At 40.0% G+C, this 19,768-nt stretch overlaps 1 protein-coding gene and 1 pseudogene across 1 annotated transcript in view; both read right to left on the bottom strand.

Annotated features, from left to right (window-relative positions):
* PLEK (pleckstrin) overlaps positions 1–14,448 on the bottom strand; it is a 28,597-nt gene extending 14,149 nt beyond the window's left edge. Inside the window, exons 1-3 of the mRNA XM_063077780.1 lie at positions 14,407–14,448; positions 909–1,064; positions 502–683 (exon numbers count right to left, since the gene is read on the bottom strand). Of these exons, the coding sequence (XP_062933850.1) occupies positions 502–683; positions 909–1,064; positions 14,407–14,448 (380 nt within the window). The remainder of the gene's footprint in view (positions 1–501; positions 684–908; positions 1,065–14,406) is intronic.
* On the bottom strand, positions 5,891–6,003 carry LOC134363491 (U2 spliceosomal RNA; annotated as a pseudogene).
* Positions 14,449–19,768: the final 5,320 nt, after the last annotated feature.

Genomic DNA, 19,768 nt, shown 5'->3' with positions numbered 1-19,768 from the left:
CAAGGCACAAATGGCTTCCACCCAGGATGGGTGTTCTTCCTGGCTGGTCCTTCCTGACTATAAATGCATGAATTTGAACTTGAAACTTTGCCTGCTTGAATACATAGTCTCTACAGTTTCCTCCCTACCTCGAGATCCTGAAGCTTTCTTTCAAGGCTAACTTATGGCTACTTTATAAATGCAATGAGTCTCTCTCTCTCTCTCTCTCTCTCTCGCTTTCGTTCTCTCTCTCCCTCTCTCTGTCTCTCTCTCTCTCTGTTAAACAATATAAGGGAATGTATACTCCATTAGCCTCCTCTCCTCAGGCTCTAGGCCTTGGAGAAGCCACAACCACTCCTTCAAAGCCAGGCAAACATCTGAGTATACCAAATACCTGACCGAGTGGATACAGACTTCAAAGGTGGTCAAAGCAAGCTTTGGAGTGGGATCTGATGTGTTCTTCTTTGCCAGAGAGAAGGGGGAAAAAGGAAGGGGCAGAGAGAAGCAAACACAGAAAATCACCCTAAGTCAACGGTTTCTGGCAGTCGAATGGACCTCCTGGTGGATTTCCTTGCAAACTTCTGGCCTCCTTCGATGCATTTAATGGCCTTCTTGATGTCCCGAACCCAAGCATCTCTCTCCTCCAGGAAGGCTGCCTGGAAGAAGTGGTCCTGCTGTTTGGTAGTGGTGATCTTAAACACAAACTAAAAGTCAAAACACATCTCATTAGAAATGGGGCTGAGGTACCTCATGAAGCAGAGCAGTTGGCCCAAATCTGTTCTGGGCAAGAGAGACCCAAATGCCAGGGCGGAGCATGGGTGGTAGTGAGAGGGACTGGCCCAGGGAGCACCGCACACACGGCAGGCTGCACATGGACTGAAAGTCCGTGCCTGACAAGGGGTTCACTGTGACTGGTGATGCCAACTCACCATCCTTTTGCCGAAGTCCTGACAAGGGCTAGTCAGAGTGCTTCCTTTCAGTGGGATCATTCCTTTGGGGCTGCTGTCACTTTTCTTCTTGTAGAATTCAATTCCATCTTCTAACAATACAATCCACATGGGTTTCCAGGTGTTGAACACGCTCCCCTATAACGACAATAAAAAGAGCTGAGATGGGTAGGGCTCTTTGTAAACTACATTTTCTTCCTCACGAAAGAGATTCTGTACCTTCTTAGAGTTGGTGTTAAAAATGTTTTGTGACATCATCTCTGTTGTCTGAAAATAAATCCTCTTGAGTCAGTGACTTCTTGGGGTGCCGTTCTAATTTCTACCCCTGGCTCTTTGCTCAGGCTGACCCTGTTCTCTGGAATGCTCTTTCCACCTCTACCCTCTCCTCCTTCTCTCCCTGATAATTTCTCCTTATCCTTCACAGCTCATTGATGAAGGCTGTCTAAACTGCACAGACCCATCCTGATCTCAGGGTCACCTCCTGCTTTTCTCACTGATTGTGCCACAGCTTCTGGAACTTTGTTATATACTAGCTTATACAGTATGGTTCTTAAATGGTTTTCAGCGTGATTATCTTCTCTTCATTGGGTACTTTCATTGGCTTGTGTTCCTGAGCATACAGTGGATGTTCTTTGAAATGATGCAAAAGAAGATTATTTCCCAAATTGCCAAATGCTAGGAGATATCACACTTTGCTAAGAGTGACCAGGCCTTATTGTCTACCTGGTCCCCACCCAGACCTTTTCCTGCTGTAATTTCCCCTGCACCTCCTCCCTTTTCGTGCTTGGTCCACACCACCAAGAACCACAAAGGAGCCACCTCACATTAAGTGTTGTGATGTATGAGAACTGTCAGCAAGTCTTTCTTCTGTAACTAGTTCTTACCTGTGATCTGAGAGTATAGTTCATATATTTTTGTCTTCATTTATTTTTAAATTTTAACTGCCTATTTAGAGGAGAGAAAAAATATAGAAAAAATGATAATCATTGGTATTTGGTTGGAAGGGTTTTTATTTTTGTTTTAGAAAATTTCAGTTCTTGAGAGTGTTTCCCAGAATTGAAGAAAGAGTCAAACATTCTGAAGTCAAAACATAGGAAGCTATTTTTCTAGTGCTTTTCAAAATATGATCTACAGACTGCCTGATGTGACTCATTGAGGATGGGTTTAAATAAAACTGGCCCCACCCAGATCTGCCTCTGCTTATAAACCCTGGTAATGCTGTAGCGATTGCTGACCTCATTCATGTTCTAGGCCTATCGCTTCCCTACTGCTCAAACTCGGGGAAGCCCCTCACCTGCTCTGAGCCTTAGTTCCTAGCACTAAAATAAGGATAATAATGACTACCTCAGAGGTTTCTAGCACATATTAAGTAAAATAATGTGGTCAGGACTTTGTAAGTTTGAATGTGCTCTACATATAGGAGCTTGTACAATTAAATATCTCGTGAGATGATCATGTAGAAATGTCTTCAATGCTTTGAGTTTCCAGCACAATGAACAGTGCTCTTTCATCCTCTCTCTATTCCTGGAAAATGACAATGAACTGGTATCACTATCATTATGTTAATGAGGAAGAAATTCAAGAGTGTTAGACCAGTTGCCACACAGAGTGAGGACTGGGAAAGCTGAAGGCTCCGCACGAACGTGTATGCGAAGAAACAAGTCACTTCTCTTTGGTTTCTTTTCTGGTGTAATGAGGTTCAGGGGTTGTGAGAGACTGCCTGTCCCTGCACTTGCAGGCCTCCCATCATTGTATAACGTGTGTATTTAGGATGCTTAAAGGTATGGGATGACTTCAGGTCAAACCTTGAACCTACATTTGAGCCTCATGCTGACCACTTATTAGCTGTATGTGTCCTTAGGGAAAACATTTAATATTTCTGAGCCACAGATTTTTTTTCTTTTCTAAGAGGGAGACAATAATTTTATCTTACAGCATGGTAACGAGTATTAATTAGGTACAGATCATGTATAAAATATGTATATATAAGGGTATAATGCATGCATTATACAATGTATATATTTTATACATACATACATATGTATGTGTGCATATATACATTTTATACATAAAGTGTATAAAAACACTCTGTCACTGGTTAGAGCACAGCCTTATAACAGCAAGGTCACGGGTTCAGATCCCCATACTGGCCAGTAGCAAAAAAAAAAAAAAAAAGATCAGAACACTCTGTCAACTATAAAGTGTCACTAAACTATATGTTTCAGGAGTGCAGGAAGCTACCTTACCATGATATTGAGCCAGGTGCTTGATAAATAATTTTTGGAATGAATGAATGGTTGTAATTAAAATCATAATACCACATGTTCTCACTTATTGGTGGGAGCTAAAAATTAATATATAAATTCACACACACACACACACACACAACACACACACACACAGAAAAACCGGGGGGGGAAGAAGATATAACAACCACAATTATTTGAAGTTGATACGACAAGCAAACAGAAAGGACATTGTTGGGGGGGGGAGGGAGAAGGGAGGGAGGTTTTGGTGATGGGGAGCAATAATCAGCCACAATGTATATCGACAAAATAAAATTTAAAAAAAGAAAAAGAAAAAAAAATCATATTATGTGTTAATGAATAGATAAGACTGAATAAAGAAGATGTAAGAAATGATTAACATAAGAATAGTAATAATAATGTAACTGTATTTTCTAAAACTGTTCTATAGCTATATGCAGAACTTAATAAATGGCGTAACTTTGGTCAGTGTGGAGGCAGGCGAACCACATTTATATAACCAGGCTCCTCAGGAAGCAGCCTTCAGGGGAGAACAGAACCATCATTCTGTTGCAATTTTTTTTTTAACTAAGATAAAATGTATACACATCTATAATCAGCCCATAATGCCCTCATGTGCCGTTACCAAGAGAATATAGCAGGGCTCTCTACTCTCCTTCATATGCATTTCCCCAGCCTGCTGTTGTGTTCAGTTCAACTCAGGGATGGCAAAAGATTTTATCTCAAGTGCCAACTCAAACTGAGTGGTAGTGGATGCCTCAGGCTGGACTCACTGGAGAAGGGTTGTGATCCAATAGCTCTGTCTACCATGGGTGTGGAGGCCACAAGCGGTGGTATGCAAGCTGCAGTTGCTTTCATCCCTTGGTCTAATCAGATTTTATCTGAATACAAATGTGAAGAAGAAACTCGGACAGCAGCCTCATGTGCAGGTATGGCTACATGGTATACAAAGCCCTTGAAAATAGTCTATAATGCCAGAGTGATGCTATCCATGTCAATGTGGCCCTTAGGAAAATTGTTACTAAAAAGTTTTCAGTTTGGGGCCGGCCCTGTGGCTCACTCGGAGAGTGCGGCACTGGCAGCGCCGAGGCCACGGGTTTGGATCCTATATAGGGATGGCCGGTGCACTCACTGGCTGAGTGTGGTGCAGACCACACCATGCCGAGGGTTGCGATCCCCTTACCGGTCAAAAAAAAAGTTTTCAGTTTGGGGGAATGCCAACTGCCTCTTTAGCAATAAATTAATCATTCTGACTAGACCTAGGAAGTCTCTCTTTCTGGTTTATATTTTTGGAGGGCTTTGGAAAAGGAAGAGAATAAGGTTCTTTGCCTCTATTCTTTGACCCATCCTGTCATCCTGTCATGACTACCACAAAATAGAATTATCATCCAGTTCCCAGCAGATCCTGCTGCTTATCTCAAAACACAAAGGGCCTCTATATAAAGGTCCAGTTGCCCAAAGGAAGACTATTTATGCAAAGAAGATAAAGATGTGTCGAACTATCACTTTGCTTGTCCAAACATTTCCTTTACTGTAGTTACTAAAATAATTTTTAAATTAAAATACACTCTGCACAGGCAGAATAAATATTCCAGACTAACACTGGATTATTTCCCTTTTTTAAAAATGGGCCAGGTCAGACACTATGCCAACATGTGAAATAATGTCAGTTAAATGCCTTTCTGTTTTAATCTGAGAGAGACTCGTCCCCTGAATATAAAGAGCTCATGCAAATCAATAAGAAAAGTACAAACGATCCAACTTTTAAATGGCCAAACTGTGTTGAACAAGTGTTTTGCCAAAAAAGATATTCAAAAGCTTATAGTGTTCAGCATCATTATTTATCAGGGAAATGCAGATCCAAACCACAATGAGATACCTCTACAAACCTACTAATGTACCTAACATTTAAAAAGACTAAGAGCAAGACTTGGCAAAGAGGCAGAATAATTGGAACTCCCACACATGGCTGATAGGAGTGCAAAATGTTATATTTGATTTAGAAAAGTGTTTGGCAGCTTATGCAAAAGCTAAACAAATATGTGCCCTTTGCATCAGCAATTCCACTCCCAGGCACAGATCTGAGAGAAATGAGTGTATATTCCCAGGAAGGTAACATACAAGAATGTTCATAGCACCTCTACTCGTAATAGTCAAAAACAGAGAATAACTCAAATGCCCATCCAGAGGAGAATGAATAACTAAATTGTACAATGCAGTAAATAAATTCATTATCAATAGAGTAAATTCATACAATGGAATACAACTTAGCAATTTTTTTTTTTAAAGAACTACTGCTTTTATTTATTTATTTATTTATTTATTTATTTATTTATTTGTCTTTTTTCGTGACCGGCACTCAGCCAGTGAGCGCACCGGCCATTCCTATATAGGATCCGAACCCGCAGCGGGAGCGTCGCGCGCTCCCAGCGCCGCACTCTCCCGAGTGCGCCACGGGCTCGGCCCTACAACTTAGCAATTTTAAAAAGTGAATTACTGATACCCACAACACCATGGATAAATCTCATAGGTGTTATGTTGAATTTTAAAAAAAGACAACAAATGTACTTAGAGTATGATTTCATTTATATGAAGTTCAAGAAAAGGAATAACTGATGAGAAAAGAAAGTATTATAATGGTTGTCTGGGATGGGAGAACAGACTAGGAAAAGGACAATGAATCCTAATGGGGCACTGGAAATGTCTCCATCTGATCTGTGTGTTGTTTATGTGATGTATACATATATAAAAAATTAAACTGATAAGAACAGATACTACACTTGATCTTAGCCAAAAGGCCGAGAAGCTCGGGTCGTGGCTCACTCGGGAGAGTTTGGCGCTGGGAGCACAGCGGGGCTCCCGCCGCGGGTTGGGATCTTATGTAGGGATGGCCGGTGCACACACTGGCTGGGCGTGGTGTGGGAGACACCAAGCCAAGGGTTGCGATCCTCTTACAGGTCACGAAATTAATTAATTAATTAATTTAAAAAAATTATAGCACACTTCATGCACTTTTATTGTATGTATGTTATTCCTCAGTTTAAAAAACATGTCATTTTGTTTAGTCATAACACAGGTCCTGGTAGTTAACTCCGTGAAGGGATTCACAACGATTACGGTAACATCACCCTTCAGGTTGCTCCTGCAGAAGGGAACTACTCCAACTTAGTTACCTCTCTCATTTAATCACTAGAGAAACAGCATATTCATGTAATGCATGTTCCTTGATTGAATCATGGATTTTTTAAAAAGCAGCTATGCAGGATATTATTGAATCATTTGGGGTCATTTGAATGTAAAAGATATATTAGATAATAGCATTGTATCAGTGTTAAATTTCTTGGGTGTAATAATGGCATTTGATTATATAGGAGAGTATCCTTGTTCTTAGAAGATGTATGTTGAAGTATTTAGGGGTGAGGTAGCATAGTGTCTACAACTTACTCTCAAATAACTCAACATAAAATTGTCTGTGTGTATATTTACACTGCATAGAAATATCAAGATAGAGAGAGACAAAGCTAATGAGCCTATCCATTATCCATTGATGAATCTGGGTAAAGGGTACTAGTTTCTCCATTTTTCTGCGGGTTTGAAATTTTTAAAAAAATAATTGGGGAAAATAAATAAATAAATGAATAACATATGACACTACTATATATTAACATTTGGGATATACTTTTAGGGAAATACATAGACAAATCTAGTAAAAAATTAAAATAACTGGAAATAAGCAAAGAAAGGCATATTCACAGAGCTAGGAGTAAGAAGCTAGACTAGATGATTGCTAAAATCCCTTTCATCCCCAAATTTAATATTTAACCTCAGTCCTAAAATTAATAACTGCCACAGTCACTTAGGGCTTCTGGACTTGGACTTGGGATAAATTGGTAGAGGTCAGCCAGCACTGCACTTATTCAGTGGACAATTAAAGCCTCCAGAGCCAACTGCCCAAAATGAGTTTGTGCTTTCCTAATTCAAATGCAGCTTTAGGGGCTCTCTTTGCTACTCCAAGGAGAATTTGTCGTTTGGGATTCAGGGTCTAATTCAGTGAGGAGGCTGATACTCAGTAAAACAAGAAAAATCTGACCACTTATGAAGCTTAACTTCTCTTCTAAGCTTGGTAGTGATTAGCTAGGTTAGGATGACAGAATTTGGGGTGATTTTTCTCTCCTCTCAGCCACTGTTGCAGCCACCAGTTTCTCACTCAGGTAATCTGACAGCACCTCCCCTTGGCCATCCCTACATTTTTCCCTTTCTGGCCCCAACCCACTTGGTGTTCATCCAAGAGCAAACCTGAAAGTGTGATTATAAAATGTCCAAGCAAGAGAGGAATTTAGGATGATCTGCCAACACTTTCATCATATAGATAAAAAAGAAGTTAAGTGACGTGGTCTAGTACACCTGACCAGTTAGCGTGAAACTGGGACTAGAATGGGTCTCCTGATTCCCATTTTAGGTGTATTTCCTCCCCCTCAGACATCATCTTCATTTTGGTTCTTGCATAACTTTGAGTAACTCTAGAATCTGGATCAATTTCTTAAGACCACTTAGCTAGCTATTTCACTTTAATGGAGATTATACACACACATACATTCACGTCTCCATATACCATATATATAGCATATATATGAAAATATATGCTCTTTTTATATGTCTGTTTTCTCCCATTATACACCAAAACCTATACAATCACATGTCCACAATGGGCAGATTTTAGATGTTGAGTCAGATTTAAAGCTTCCCTGTTCATCATCATGGGACTGGTATAATTTAGCACCTAAGAGTCTGACATTGCATGACACTAAAAGAAAAAATCATAAAGGATGAAATATTTGACCACATAGGAAAATGAACTCCTGTACATTTAGAAAACAACAGAAAAGCAAATGTAAATGCATAAAAACTCCCAATTTTTTAAATTTGTAAACAATGTGAACAGGCAATTCTCAAAACAGGAAATGCCTGGGTCCAATAAACATGAAAATGTACTGCTTCAACAGCAAAGAAATTAAAACTAAGTAAGATACTGTCTTTTTCTTTAACAACGTTTTCTCAAAAGATTTATAAAATGTATTAGAGAAGATTTGGGGAAATGGGCTATGAAGGAAAAGGAGCTCTGTGAGTCAACAGTTTGCTGTGGGCTGTCAAAGAAAAACCCTACACTCATCGTGGGCTGTATAAATAGAAGCATAGGATCAAAAGTGAGGGAAATGATATTCTAACTTTAAACAGAGCAGAGCCAGTAGGTAACCATGGGCTCTGGAGCCGGATGGCTCAGGCTCAAATCCCACCTCCGCCACTTTTTAACAATGTGACCTTGAGCAAGTTTTTAAACCTCACTTTCTACACCTGGCAAATGGGGATAATGATAATATCTACTTCTTAGGGTTGTTGGAAAATGAACTAAAACAACCCATGTACATTGCTTCAATCAATATCTGGCACATAGTAAACACTCATTAAATACTACTTATTCCCTATAATTCTGTGCTTACTAGCTGTCCCCAGAGAACTACATTGAGTTCAGGGACTCTCAAAGCTGCAGATAAACTGGAGCCTGTTCAAAAGAGAATGCCAACATGGCATCATCTATCCTGGGGAATTATTGAAGGAACTGGCTAGGTTTTAGCCCAAAAAGTGCAGGCAGAGCTGACAAGAATTGTTTTCAAAGGTGTGAAACACCTAAATGGTTTTGAAGTCCCAATAGGTGGAGGTTTGAGAAAAGTGATATTTTAAGGGAGAAAATAAATTGGTGAGTTCCCTGACAAGAAAGATATTCAAGCATGCTTGTTAACAGGTTAGTTAAAAAAAAAAAAAATACAGGCCACAGATGAGAAGTTCGATTCAACACTTACCATCCCTTTCTACCCTGAGACTACACATCTATTCCAAAGAGCCCACTGTCCCTACTTCCCCTTTAGTCTTCTATTTCCAGGTCCCCTGGCAACCTTGGACCTCACCTGCAAGTCAAAAGATAATAATAAATCTTTGATACATATTTTATATGATCATCTAAAAATGAATAACCTACCTAAAAGTACTTTTTTTTCTTTTTAATACTTAGAAAGTATAATATGGGAACCTGATACCTTGGTCTCTATGAGTCTGTTTTAGGCAAGTTGTTTTCTCTGAGATACATTCGTTCAACAAATAATGATAGAACAGCTCTCATGCTTCAGACACTGGCCTGGGTCTTACGGGTTTAAAAATGAGTAAGTTAGAGTCTCTGCTCTCAAACAGTTTACAGTCTAACAAGGGAGAAATTAACCTTCAGATGGGGCGTGATGAAGTTGGGGCATGACAAAGATGGGGCATGCCTTCCTGTGTATGAACAGTTTCACAGGTGACAAAGCAAATGAGGCAATTTGATTTCTGTGTTTAGAACCCTCCCAGACACTTCCCACCGAGTGAAGATATATCTTCAAACATCCCCTTTCCCTCAAACTTCTCTTTTCACATGCTGACATATGGCTGGAATTCAAAGGAAAATTACATTATACTCAAAACTACATATCTAATGAAAGCGGAACTGTGAGTTACTATTACCTATTCTCCCACACCCATGGGACATGATATTTTAAGTTGATGCTGCATTAAATTAAGCCCTTATTTCTGATACATCATAAATCATAACATCTAGTTTTCCAACCTGACTCATAAAATCACTTGTACCTCGTATAGCATCCCAAAGAAATGGTCATTTGTGCCTATGTACACTCTTTGAAGGCAAGAAAATCAGTCTACTTGGTTGTATATTTTTTACATAAATAAACTCTCCCAGGTTGGACAATTTCTCAAGAAAAACATTAAATAAGCAATACAGAAATGACACAGAGTTTTTAACAGCATGATTTCTGGAGCCTTAGATTTGGGTTCAAATCTCAGCTTTGCCTCTTCCAGGCTCTGTGACCTTAGGCAAGTTACTTAATTTTTCTAAACATTAGTCTCCCCACCTGTAAAATGAAGATAAAGTACCTACTTCCCATCATTGTAAAGGTTAAATGAGATAATATACTTAAAGGGCTTAGCACAAAGGCTAGCTTGTAGTAAGTGCTCAAAGAATGGTAGCCATTTGGACAGGTAAGGGCACAGTTTTGTAGGCAACACAGTGGAGTCAATGTGGCATAAGATGTTCCTGGGTACCACCCATCACAGCTACTGTGCTTTAGAAAATGAAGTCACTGCAATATGAGCCCATGAGGGCCACGTGGAAAGTGGTTAGGCGGGGCTTGCATGATGTGGGGGCCACACCGCTGGGTTCCAAACCAGCTCTGCCATTTATCTGTGTGACCTTGGGTAACGCCCTTCACCTCTCTGTACCTCAATTTCCTTATCTGTAAAGTAAGGATAACAATTGTACCCATTTTGTAAGGTTGTTATAAATACATAATATAAATGCATTAATGAGATAAATGCTTAGAACTGCACCTTCTGTAGGGTAAACACCTGTCTTAGATATTACCATGATGATGAGTCAATGGTGCACTCCACTGGGCATCATTTCATCCTGTCCAGAGGACAAGGCAGCTGTAGGAAAGAATTCCCAGGCCAGGACCCCTGACTCTCCTTCTCTCTCTTTCGTCCCAACTTTTCCCCTTCCACCACAGCAATCTGCAGCCTTTTTCTTTCCTGCTCCAGCCCTTTGTCCTTCTCTTCCCCACCACCCTGATTCCTGTGCTTTCTCCCAGCCATGCAGGACATCCAAATCCCTAAGCCGCTCTGAGTCAGTTCTGCTGCACTAAGTGCTTGCTGGGTTGGTTGTCATGGAAATGACAATTTTCTCCATAAACCTATAGAAATGATATTGGTTTGGAACAAGACTTGGAGGAGACCGAGTTATTTATTGCATGTCATTTTCTCTTCTCTTTTTTTTTTAAGCTGTGATTATGAACATATCCAATTCAGTAGTACGTGTTCAAGGACCTCCAAAATATGTTTTTTTAATTTTGGGGGGTTTTTTTGACCAGTAAGGGGATCACAGCCCTCGGCACGGTGTGGTCAGCACCACGCTCAGCCAGTGAGCACACCAGCCATCCCTATATAGGATCCGAACCCACGGCCTCGGCACTACCAGTGCCGCACTCTCTTGAGTGAGCCATGGGGCCAGCCCCAAAATATGTTTATTGCTCAAAAAATAACTTCATAATCAGAGAGAAAGGGAGACTGAGATTAATAAATTCAATCTTGCGCACAGCACAATTTGCCCAGCCCCATTCTGGCTCTGGTGAGTTCATCTGACCTCCTTCTTGCTGGCTTGGGCAAGCCTGCCTTTCAGAACAATGCGTGAGATCAATGGAGGCGGGCCCAGGTTTCAATCCCACGTCATCCTCTTACTAGCTGTTAGACCATGGATAAGTCACTTATTCTCTCTGAGCCTCAGTTTTCTCATCTGTAAGATAGGACTCACATAGATCGTTTAGGTTGAATGAGGTCATGTTTGTACAGGAGCTAGCTGCTACGTGGTTGGTTCTAAATGCTCTTTTTTCTTTTTCTTGTAATCAAAAGTGGCAAGACTGAGGCAAGGAGGTCTGGGTGTTATTTAAAATGAAAAAGTTGGAAAATGACAGAATCATATATTTTCCCTCCCCCTTTTAAGCATCATCTTTATTTAAAGATCTTAGTCAGGAGGCAAAAGAGGAAACCTGAATTGTGAAATGTGGACAGTTATCTCACACAGAAGAAAAGCAGAAACATTTTACAGTTAATGCCATTCACTGTTGATTGCAAGATTTCTGACTTGACAAAATTCCTGCATCAGTGTCTTCTAATGTATGTTTTCCACTCAGAACATCTCATCTCTGGTAGAATTATTTTGTAAAACAAGACATAGGGGAAAGATGTTCTTTCCTACTACCTAAGTATCTTAAATTGCTTAAGAGAAAAAGATGAGTAAAGGAGCTTCGTCTATCATTTCTTGACATTCTTTAACATCAGCAACAATAGTCAAGGCTCCCGACGGTCAGATGTTTATAGTCCTTTATCCATGAATAATTTGTCAGCCAACTCAGGAACTAGTACATATCCCCATTAGCATCTAGGGGAGGATCTGCTATCTACTGAGGTGTATATGGATACTTATACTAATAATCATTGTTACTTCTGTAGCACCTACTGCGTTCTAGATTCCTGTCTATATAGCTTTTCATCCACACATGAGGTAACTGAAAGAAACTTAACATCTAAAGAAGTTAAGAACTTTAATACCTTATCGGAAAATTTTGGTGCAGGTTTAGTTCTGCAGTTGACAAGGGGAATATTTCTGAGAAAAAACACTCTTAAAAATGCCAAATTAGAGAATATTTGTACATTACAAAAGAGAGTTTTCAAAAAATCCCAGAGAAAAATGTAAAAATTATAGGAGATGTAAATTATAAACATGAAAATGATAGAAGATATAGATTGCAGAAATATCAATATAAAATTTCACTTTGTTTTCTTCTAAGTAAATTTTCTAGATAGACTTTTATAGGCCATAATCTGAGAGAATTACCCTTACTGATTAAAAACTATTTATTAATTTAAGTACATATGCTTGTTAACCCTGACTCTATCATCCCAATTTTCTAGCAAGACAGATCTACTTATTAGAGATTTAGTCTTTAATAGTTTTGTAATTTAAGGAGTTTAAAAAATGAGCATACAAATTTATAACAGCAATTTTCAATGCAAGATGTTTTTAATTGTTTAAAAAACAAAAACAAACAAACAAACATTTTGTAGGAAATGTTTCCATCCACTTGCTCTTCTCAGGATACTAACCCAAGTGATCAGGAAAGAAATAAGTCAACATTAATTCTTATTCATTCCCAGAGAGTATTGGTGCCTATTGCGAGGAATCTACACACACCTCTGTGCATATACGTGTGTCTTTTCCAAAGGATGTTTCAAAGTACAACTGACTAGAGAGAGTATCAGCTGAGGGCCCATTTATTCTCCAGCACTAACTCATGACTCTCACCACCACAAATACATTATGAGTCCTAACTCAGATTAAATTTGCTTTAAGAAGATCCTGGGTTGCTAAACAGAGCTCAGTGCCGTGAGTCAGAAACCCAGGAGTCAGAGAGAGGGTCTCTTGTCCCAACTCTGTCACAGCCATGTGACCTTGGGCAATCATTGAGCCTTCTGGATCTATCTCCTCTTCTACAAATGAGGGAATTAAGCCAGATGATCTAAGGTCCCTTCTAGCCTGAAATCAAAATCAAATCAGGCATCAATGCGTGCTGTTTAATCCTCCTAGAATTAGAACATTTTAGGCTAAAATGCGAAACAAATGAATGGCCTAAAACAGAGTCATGTTTAACCAATTACAAAGCTAGGCATCAGAAGGAATGTATTAAATTCAGTTCACTTCTGAAACACTGTGCTCACTTGGGTTAGTGTGAACATTCTTGTGTGTATAGGTGTTGCTTACAAGACGCCAACAAACCCTATGTGCGAATTCACCATCGGGTGGGAGTGTGCGGGAGGGAGTTGACAATGACTCAGCATACACCCGTGAGAAGAAGGACCTATAGTGTTAACAAAATTCAATGTTCCTGATGCCACGCAATGAAACTAAGAATTTTTTTAGTAAACTTGGGTCTCTATCTCCTAATCTTCAAAATGGAGTTTCTACCATCTTGATGGCATGTTATACAAATTTACTAAGAATTGTGAGTGAAGAGATTTCAACTCAATAAAAAAGATAAGTTTTTTATGCATCAATCCTAAGCAGATGGTCCAAGGAATAGGCTATAATTATTGTATTATTATATCACTTCATCAATTCTTTAACTACTTTCTTCTCTCCCTCCCATAAATAAATTAATTAATTAAAATGAGAGGGAAGGGAATTCAAATAACAAATGAATAGTCTTTCTATATGAGGTCTTTTGACAGAGCATGCATGTGTGGGTCTTGAAAAGGATGTTCTAAATCGTGAGAGAGTTAGCTTAAGCCCCCACTTTCCAGACCCTGCAGTCTGAAATCTCAGACCTGTCAGATCAAACTGTGCCAAAGACTGAGCTGGATTAGTTCACCTTTAAGAAAGAGAAGGCAGTGGAAATGTACAGGCTTCCCCTCTCCACCCCCTAACACTCTACATGCTGCACTCTCCTATTTCACCCAGTAGGTTCAGCCTGAAACATCCTAAAATGAATGAGTAGAGTGTGAAGCTAGACACAAATGCTCCCCCAACCCATCTCCCTGTAAATGCCACTTCTACTCACCCTCTTCACGAGGTAGCCCTCTCTGATCTGCTTTGGCTCCATGTCGGACGGACAGATGGACAGACAGGTCCACTCTGAGAGGAGTCCTCTCAGAAGCTCAGCCCCCTCTGAGAGTCGAGGTGGCTGTGGCTGCCTTTTCTACAGTGAGGTCTCTTTCACAATTTCCCTTCTGCTGGCGGTCGCATGATCACATCCTCTTCCCTCCCTGGGGTGGAAGATCAGAATAAGGAACTGCAGAGCCAAACAACCCATTCTTTGCTAATGCTGGATATTTATTGAAAGTGTAATTGGATTGAATGTATACCAAAGGTACATTTTTATTACCATAAAGAAAATCACTCTCCTAAAGAGAAAAATAAAATGATGAAAATAAAGTAAGATGAACAAGAAAACCTTATTGGTGGAAATTGTCCTGCTTAGGAATTAGTCCTGAGATCCTGGAAATGCTTAAGAAAAATGCCAAAAAATTCAGAACTGCCTGGGTAGCATAACACAGGTACCTACTATTAAGTGAATGCCTACTTCTATGCTGGGCACTGTACCTGGTGTTTCTCAGCCTACCTCATTTAATTTAGTCCTCACAAGAAATCCATAGGGGAAAGTATATTATTGTCCCTCTTTTAGAGATAAGGAAAGTCAGGCTCAGAGAAGAAAATCAGTTGTTTCAAGGTGATGCAGCAGGTAAGAGGTAAACCCAGAAGAGTAGGGAGGGACCGGACCAGTATGTTGCTGCCTCCCATTGGGCATGAGAACAGTGCCCCACACTGAATGCTAATCCCATAGTAGCCTGTTAAAATCAAATGTGTTTGAGAAACTGTACATTATAGTCCCAGTTTGATGACTCCCCTTACAGATTAACAAATTTAAAGACCCCTCCCCCCCATGTACTACAACAAAGAATCCTATAATGGTGCTTCCCAAACTCATTTGACCACAGAATTATTTTTTGAACAAATTCTATTAACAGTTTTGTTGTGGATTGAATTACATCTTCCCCCCCAAAAGAAGTCACAACCCCCAGTACCTCAGAATGTGACCTTATTTGGAAATAGGTCAAATAGGTAAGCAGATATAATTAGTTAAAAGACAAAGTTATACTGGAGTAGGTGCGCCCTTAATCTGGTATGACTGGTTTCCTTATAAGAAAAGGACAGAGGCACAGAGAGAAAACAGCCATGTGACGACAGAGGCGGAGATTGGAGCGATGCATCTACAAGCCAAGGAAAGCAGAGGATTGCCAGCAACCACCAGACGCTGGAAGAGACAGGCAGGGATCCTCCCTTAGAGCCATCAGAGGGAACACAACCCTGCTGATACCTTGATTTCAGACTTCTAGCCTCCAAAACTCTGAGACAATAAATTTCTGTTGTTTGAAGCTATCCAGTTTGTGCTACTTTGTTTGGCAGCCCTGGGAAACTAATACAATTCTGAAATACTATCATTCTACAGAACAAACTTTGAGAAATGTTAATCTGGCCATGTGAAAATGGGCAGGTTATTTAATCACTCTGTGCCTCATTTTCCTCAGCTGTAAAAAGGGGATAATAACACCTATCTAATGGGGTCATGCTGAAGATTAAATAAGACAATACACATAAATATGTGGAAGAGTGTCTGGAACATAGGAAGTGTCTGTGTATGTTAGTCATTTCTCATTTTCAAGAAAGTTATCTTAGTTATTTCTCATCATCCTAGGGCTGATCCATTCCAATGATAAATTAAACAGAGGTTATAAATTAATCATAGGACTAGATTTTTGACTAGCTCCCTTTTCTCATTACACGGGTCAACTCTTTGGCTGCGGTCAACAGAAATCAACTCTGGCAAAAAAGGCAAAAAGAAATTTACTGGAAGAAAATGAGGAAAGTTCACATACTTGAAGGAGAAATGAAGACTTGGGTCTCTGAAAGGACAGGAACCAGGACAGCTGTGGGGTTCGAGAGAGTAAGAACTAATGGCCTGTCTCTTTGAGACACCAAGATGCAAGAATTCCAGTGGTTTTCAGGCTCTACAACAGTCTCCAGAGATCGGGCCTCTGACTGGATGGCTTGGCTTAGTGCTTCACTCTCAGCTATCTGAAGGGGAACATGTGAATGGACACTCCCAGCAGGACTGTGTTCAATGTGGGGAGGGGCTGTCCCCCAAAGTAAAGTCAAGGTGCTACTGACAGTAGAAGAAGGAAAGGTCCCTAGGCAGTCAAGACCAACAGATGTCCACGAAGGCATCTGAGGAGCCAGGAAAGTTAGGAGAAGGAAGAAGTTCTGTTCCTGGGGTTTTCTGAGAGTTTCCTAATTCACTGTGCTTCCTTCAAGCTAATGTTTCTAACCAGCAGTTACCGCCCCCATAGTTTTTACTTTTTATTTTGTGCTAATATTGATTACATAAAAGCGTAGATGTCTTGCCATTGGTTTCTCATTGCCACCAAATTAATTAGAAATTATTAGAAAGTGTTGGTGGGTGGGAGTGGAGGAATTATTAGAAAGTGTTGGTGGGTGGGAGAGGTACCATCCAATGGTACCTGAGCAAGACAAAGAAATAAAGGGATGATTTGCCATGTCTGCATTCAAACAAGTATTTTGCTATGTCTGTACAGGCAATGGAAACAGTTAATAATTTACCAAGTCTGATTTCATGGCTAAATTTCTCTCCTTTTGTTTAGTTGCTGTAGTGACTTATAATTTGGAATGTTTTTTGTCTTTGTTCTAGCATGATCAGAAGCCTTTAAGGAACCCTTACTCAGAAATGTCATGGTTTTTTTGGATGCCTACAGTGTAAAAACAGCCCCTGCATTCTGAATAATTCACTTCAGGAAACACTGTATTGAGTGCTTACTATATGCCAGGCCCTGGATTAGGTTCAGGGGTAAAAATGTCTTGCCAAGGAACTCCCCAAATTTGTGAATCAGCCGAGCATCACTATTGATGGATTAGATATTGCAGCTCCTGCCCCTCCTCCTCCTGCCACAGGTCATCACGCCAGCTTAGCAACACCTAGTGGTCAATAAAGGGAACTGTCTGAATCAGTGACATCATTTAGGACTTCCTGTCTTGACAGAGTTTGAGCAAATGTTCTGCTGTGTCTGATGCCATTCCCAGACCGATATCTTCCAATATCTTTCTTATGTATGCGTGTCTAGGCTTACTTTTTGTGACCCCTTTTCGTCCTCCTTTTCATTTTCCCACATTCGATCAATAACCTTGGAAGCATTCTTATAGTACATTTTATTGGTGTAAGCAAAAGTTAAGACTTTGGAATAAGCAAAAAAAGATTACTCTATATCTCCAATGGGAAATTATGCATTGTTTACAGCACACGTTTTTCGATTATCTGTTTCTATGGAGTTTGTGCCTTTCCTTGTCGTGAAGTTATTTTACAATTCTGAAAATTGTGGATAACTGATAGCAATGCAAACAATTCTGTTACTGGAGGAGAGGGTCAGGGAAGGCTTGACAGCTGGCTTCAACCCACCCTGTCCTCTTACCAGGTTCTTGACTCCACCACAGGAAAGAACTCAAGAGTGTCACAGTGGAAAATGAAACAGGTTTAGTCCAGAGAATAGGAAGTACAGACATTGCAGGGAAAGTGCTGCATAGCTCCAGAGACTGAGCAAGGCCCACACTAAGTTTAATGCAAAAGTCAGAAATACACACTTAAAGTACACAGTGCAGGCTGGATCAAGAGAATGAGCAGCCACCTACCAAAAGTAAGTGTAATACAAAAGTAAAGTGTACACACCTCAGCTGGTGGAGTAGGGGTTGGCCCCAGGAAAGTGAGCAACAACCCTGCCTCCTTCCAGGATTCCACTTTTATAGTTTCACTATCTAATATATATTCATGCTATCTAATGAATATTCAACTAAGGGGGGGGTGTAACAGGTTATGTAACAGGTTTGCACATGCTCAGTTGTGTAACAGGTTATGTAACAGGTTTGCACATGCTCAGTTGGCCTCTTAAGGGCACGCTCTTTGGTCAAATTCTTTCACATGAACAGAACATATGTAAGAATATTCTGTTCTCTTCGGTGCCTCTAGTGGAAGGTCTTTCAAATGATAAATTCCACTTTACTGAGCATGCTCAGCCACTAGATTTGCATAAACCTGCCCCCCTTAATCTCAATCTTCCCATGTTGGTACTGAAAATAGGTGCAATAAGAAACAATGATTCTCCTCTAAGGGAGGGCCTGGAGGAGGTCCTTAGGGAGTGGCTTGAAACCCAGAGATGTGTCTTGTAACCCAAACCCATGGAAACTGAGCACCGCCTATCTCAGTTCTTGTTGATAGACTGCAAAGAAATTCTGTCTAATGGAACTTCAATAGACTCCACCTCATCCTGCTCCCTCATGTAAAAGCAACCCAACCTGCGACGTAAAAAGCCCATTTTGTGTCCATTTGTAAATAATTTTCAACATTCCTTTATTCCATATAAATTTGTCTTTGACCTCTCCTTTGATCCAGTTGTGACATCTGGCTGGTTCCCTCTTTAATTCATGAGTTAAATAAAATTTTGATACGTTTTCATTTCATTACATGTTAGAGTCATGACTTTATCCTTTTTAAAAAATTTATTTTTTCGCATTGGTAATTCAAAAAGACCTTAAATTTAGCTGAGAAATATCAGAATACTACTAGTGCAAAAACTAAATTAAGGAAAAGGTGTAAAAACCTGTGAAGTCTGAGAATTTACCTTACTTGCAAGCTAAGAAGTCAACCTACTACAGTTTCATGGATGCTGACAAAAGACACAAGACTTCTGAACTTTTTTTTATGGGGTAAAGGACTTTGTTACTCTCAGCACAGTAAACAGACTGACTTTCATATTCGTACTGGTTTCTCTTGCCACTGAGTGCTATTAAGGGCAAAGCCGAGCAGCCCAGAATGCTGCAAATACGGAGGGTTTGCATCACCACAGAGGAACCCTGAGCTTAGGGAACCTGAAACTTTTACAATGGGCTGCAAATAGACCTGCCCAAACTTTGCCTCACAGGGAGACATAGTCTTTATTGTACTGGACAGTAAATAAATCTGCCCTTTGCTCTAAAAGAAGACACTATCTCTATCTTCTAAGGCTGTTGTTCACTATGCAAACCTCCATGAAAACAGAATGCCTCTGCTTGCAATTTGTTCAGAACTACACAAGAGAACCGTGGAGAATTGTCTCTCAACAAAAGGAAAGCCTTAAGTTGTCTAATTCATTTAAACCCATTAGAGAATATCTAGTTGCTGTCTAATGGGCTTCTAGTCCAAGGCAGGGAATTAAGCGTACAAATCGAACCACCCCTCCCAACAGACACAGAGACACACAAATTCACAAGAAAATTATTTTAAAAATACATAAAAGTGTGAAGATTATATATATACACAC

The sequence above is a fragment of the Cynocephalus volans genome, chromosome 14, assembly GCF_027409185.1.
Source record: "Cynocephalus volans isolate mCynVol1 chromosome 14, mCynVol1.pri, whole genome shotgun sequence".
NCBI lineage: Eukaryota > Metazoa > Chordata > Mammalia > Dermoptera > Cynocephalidae > Cynocephalus > Cynocephalus volans.
Note: the sequence above shows the minus strand (reverse complement) of the source record. Positions and strands in the feature narration are given on the sequence as shown.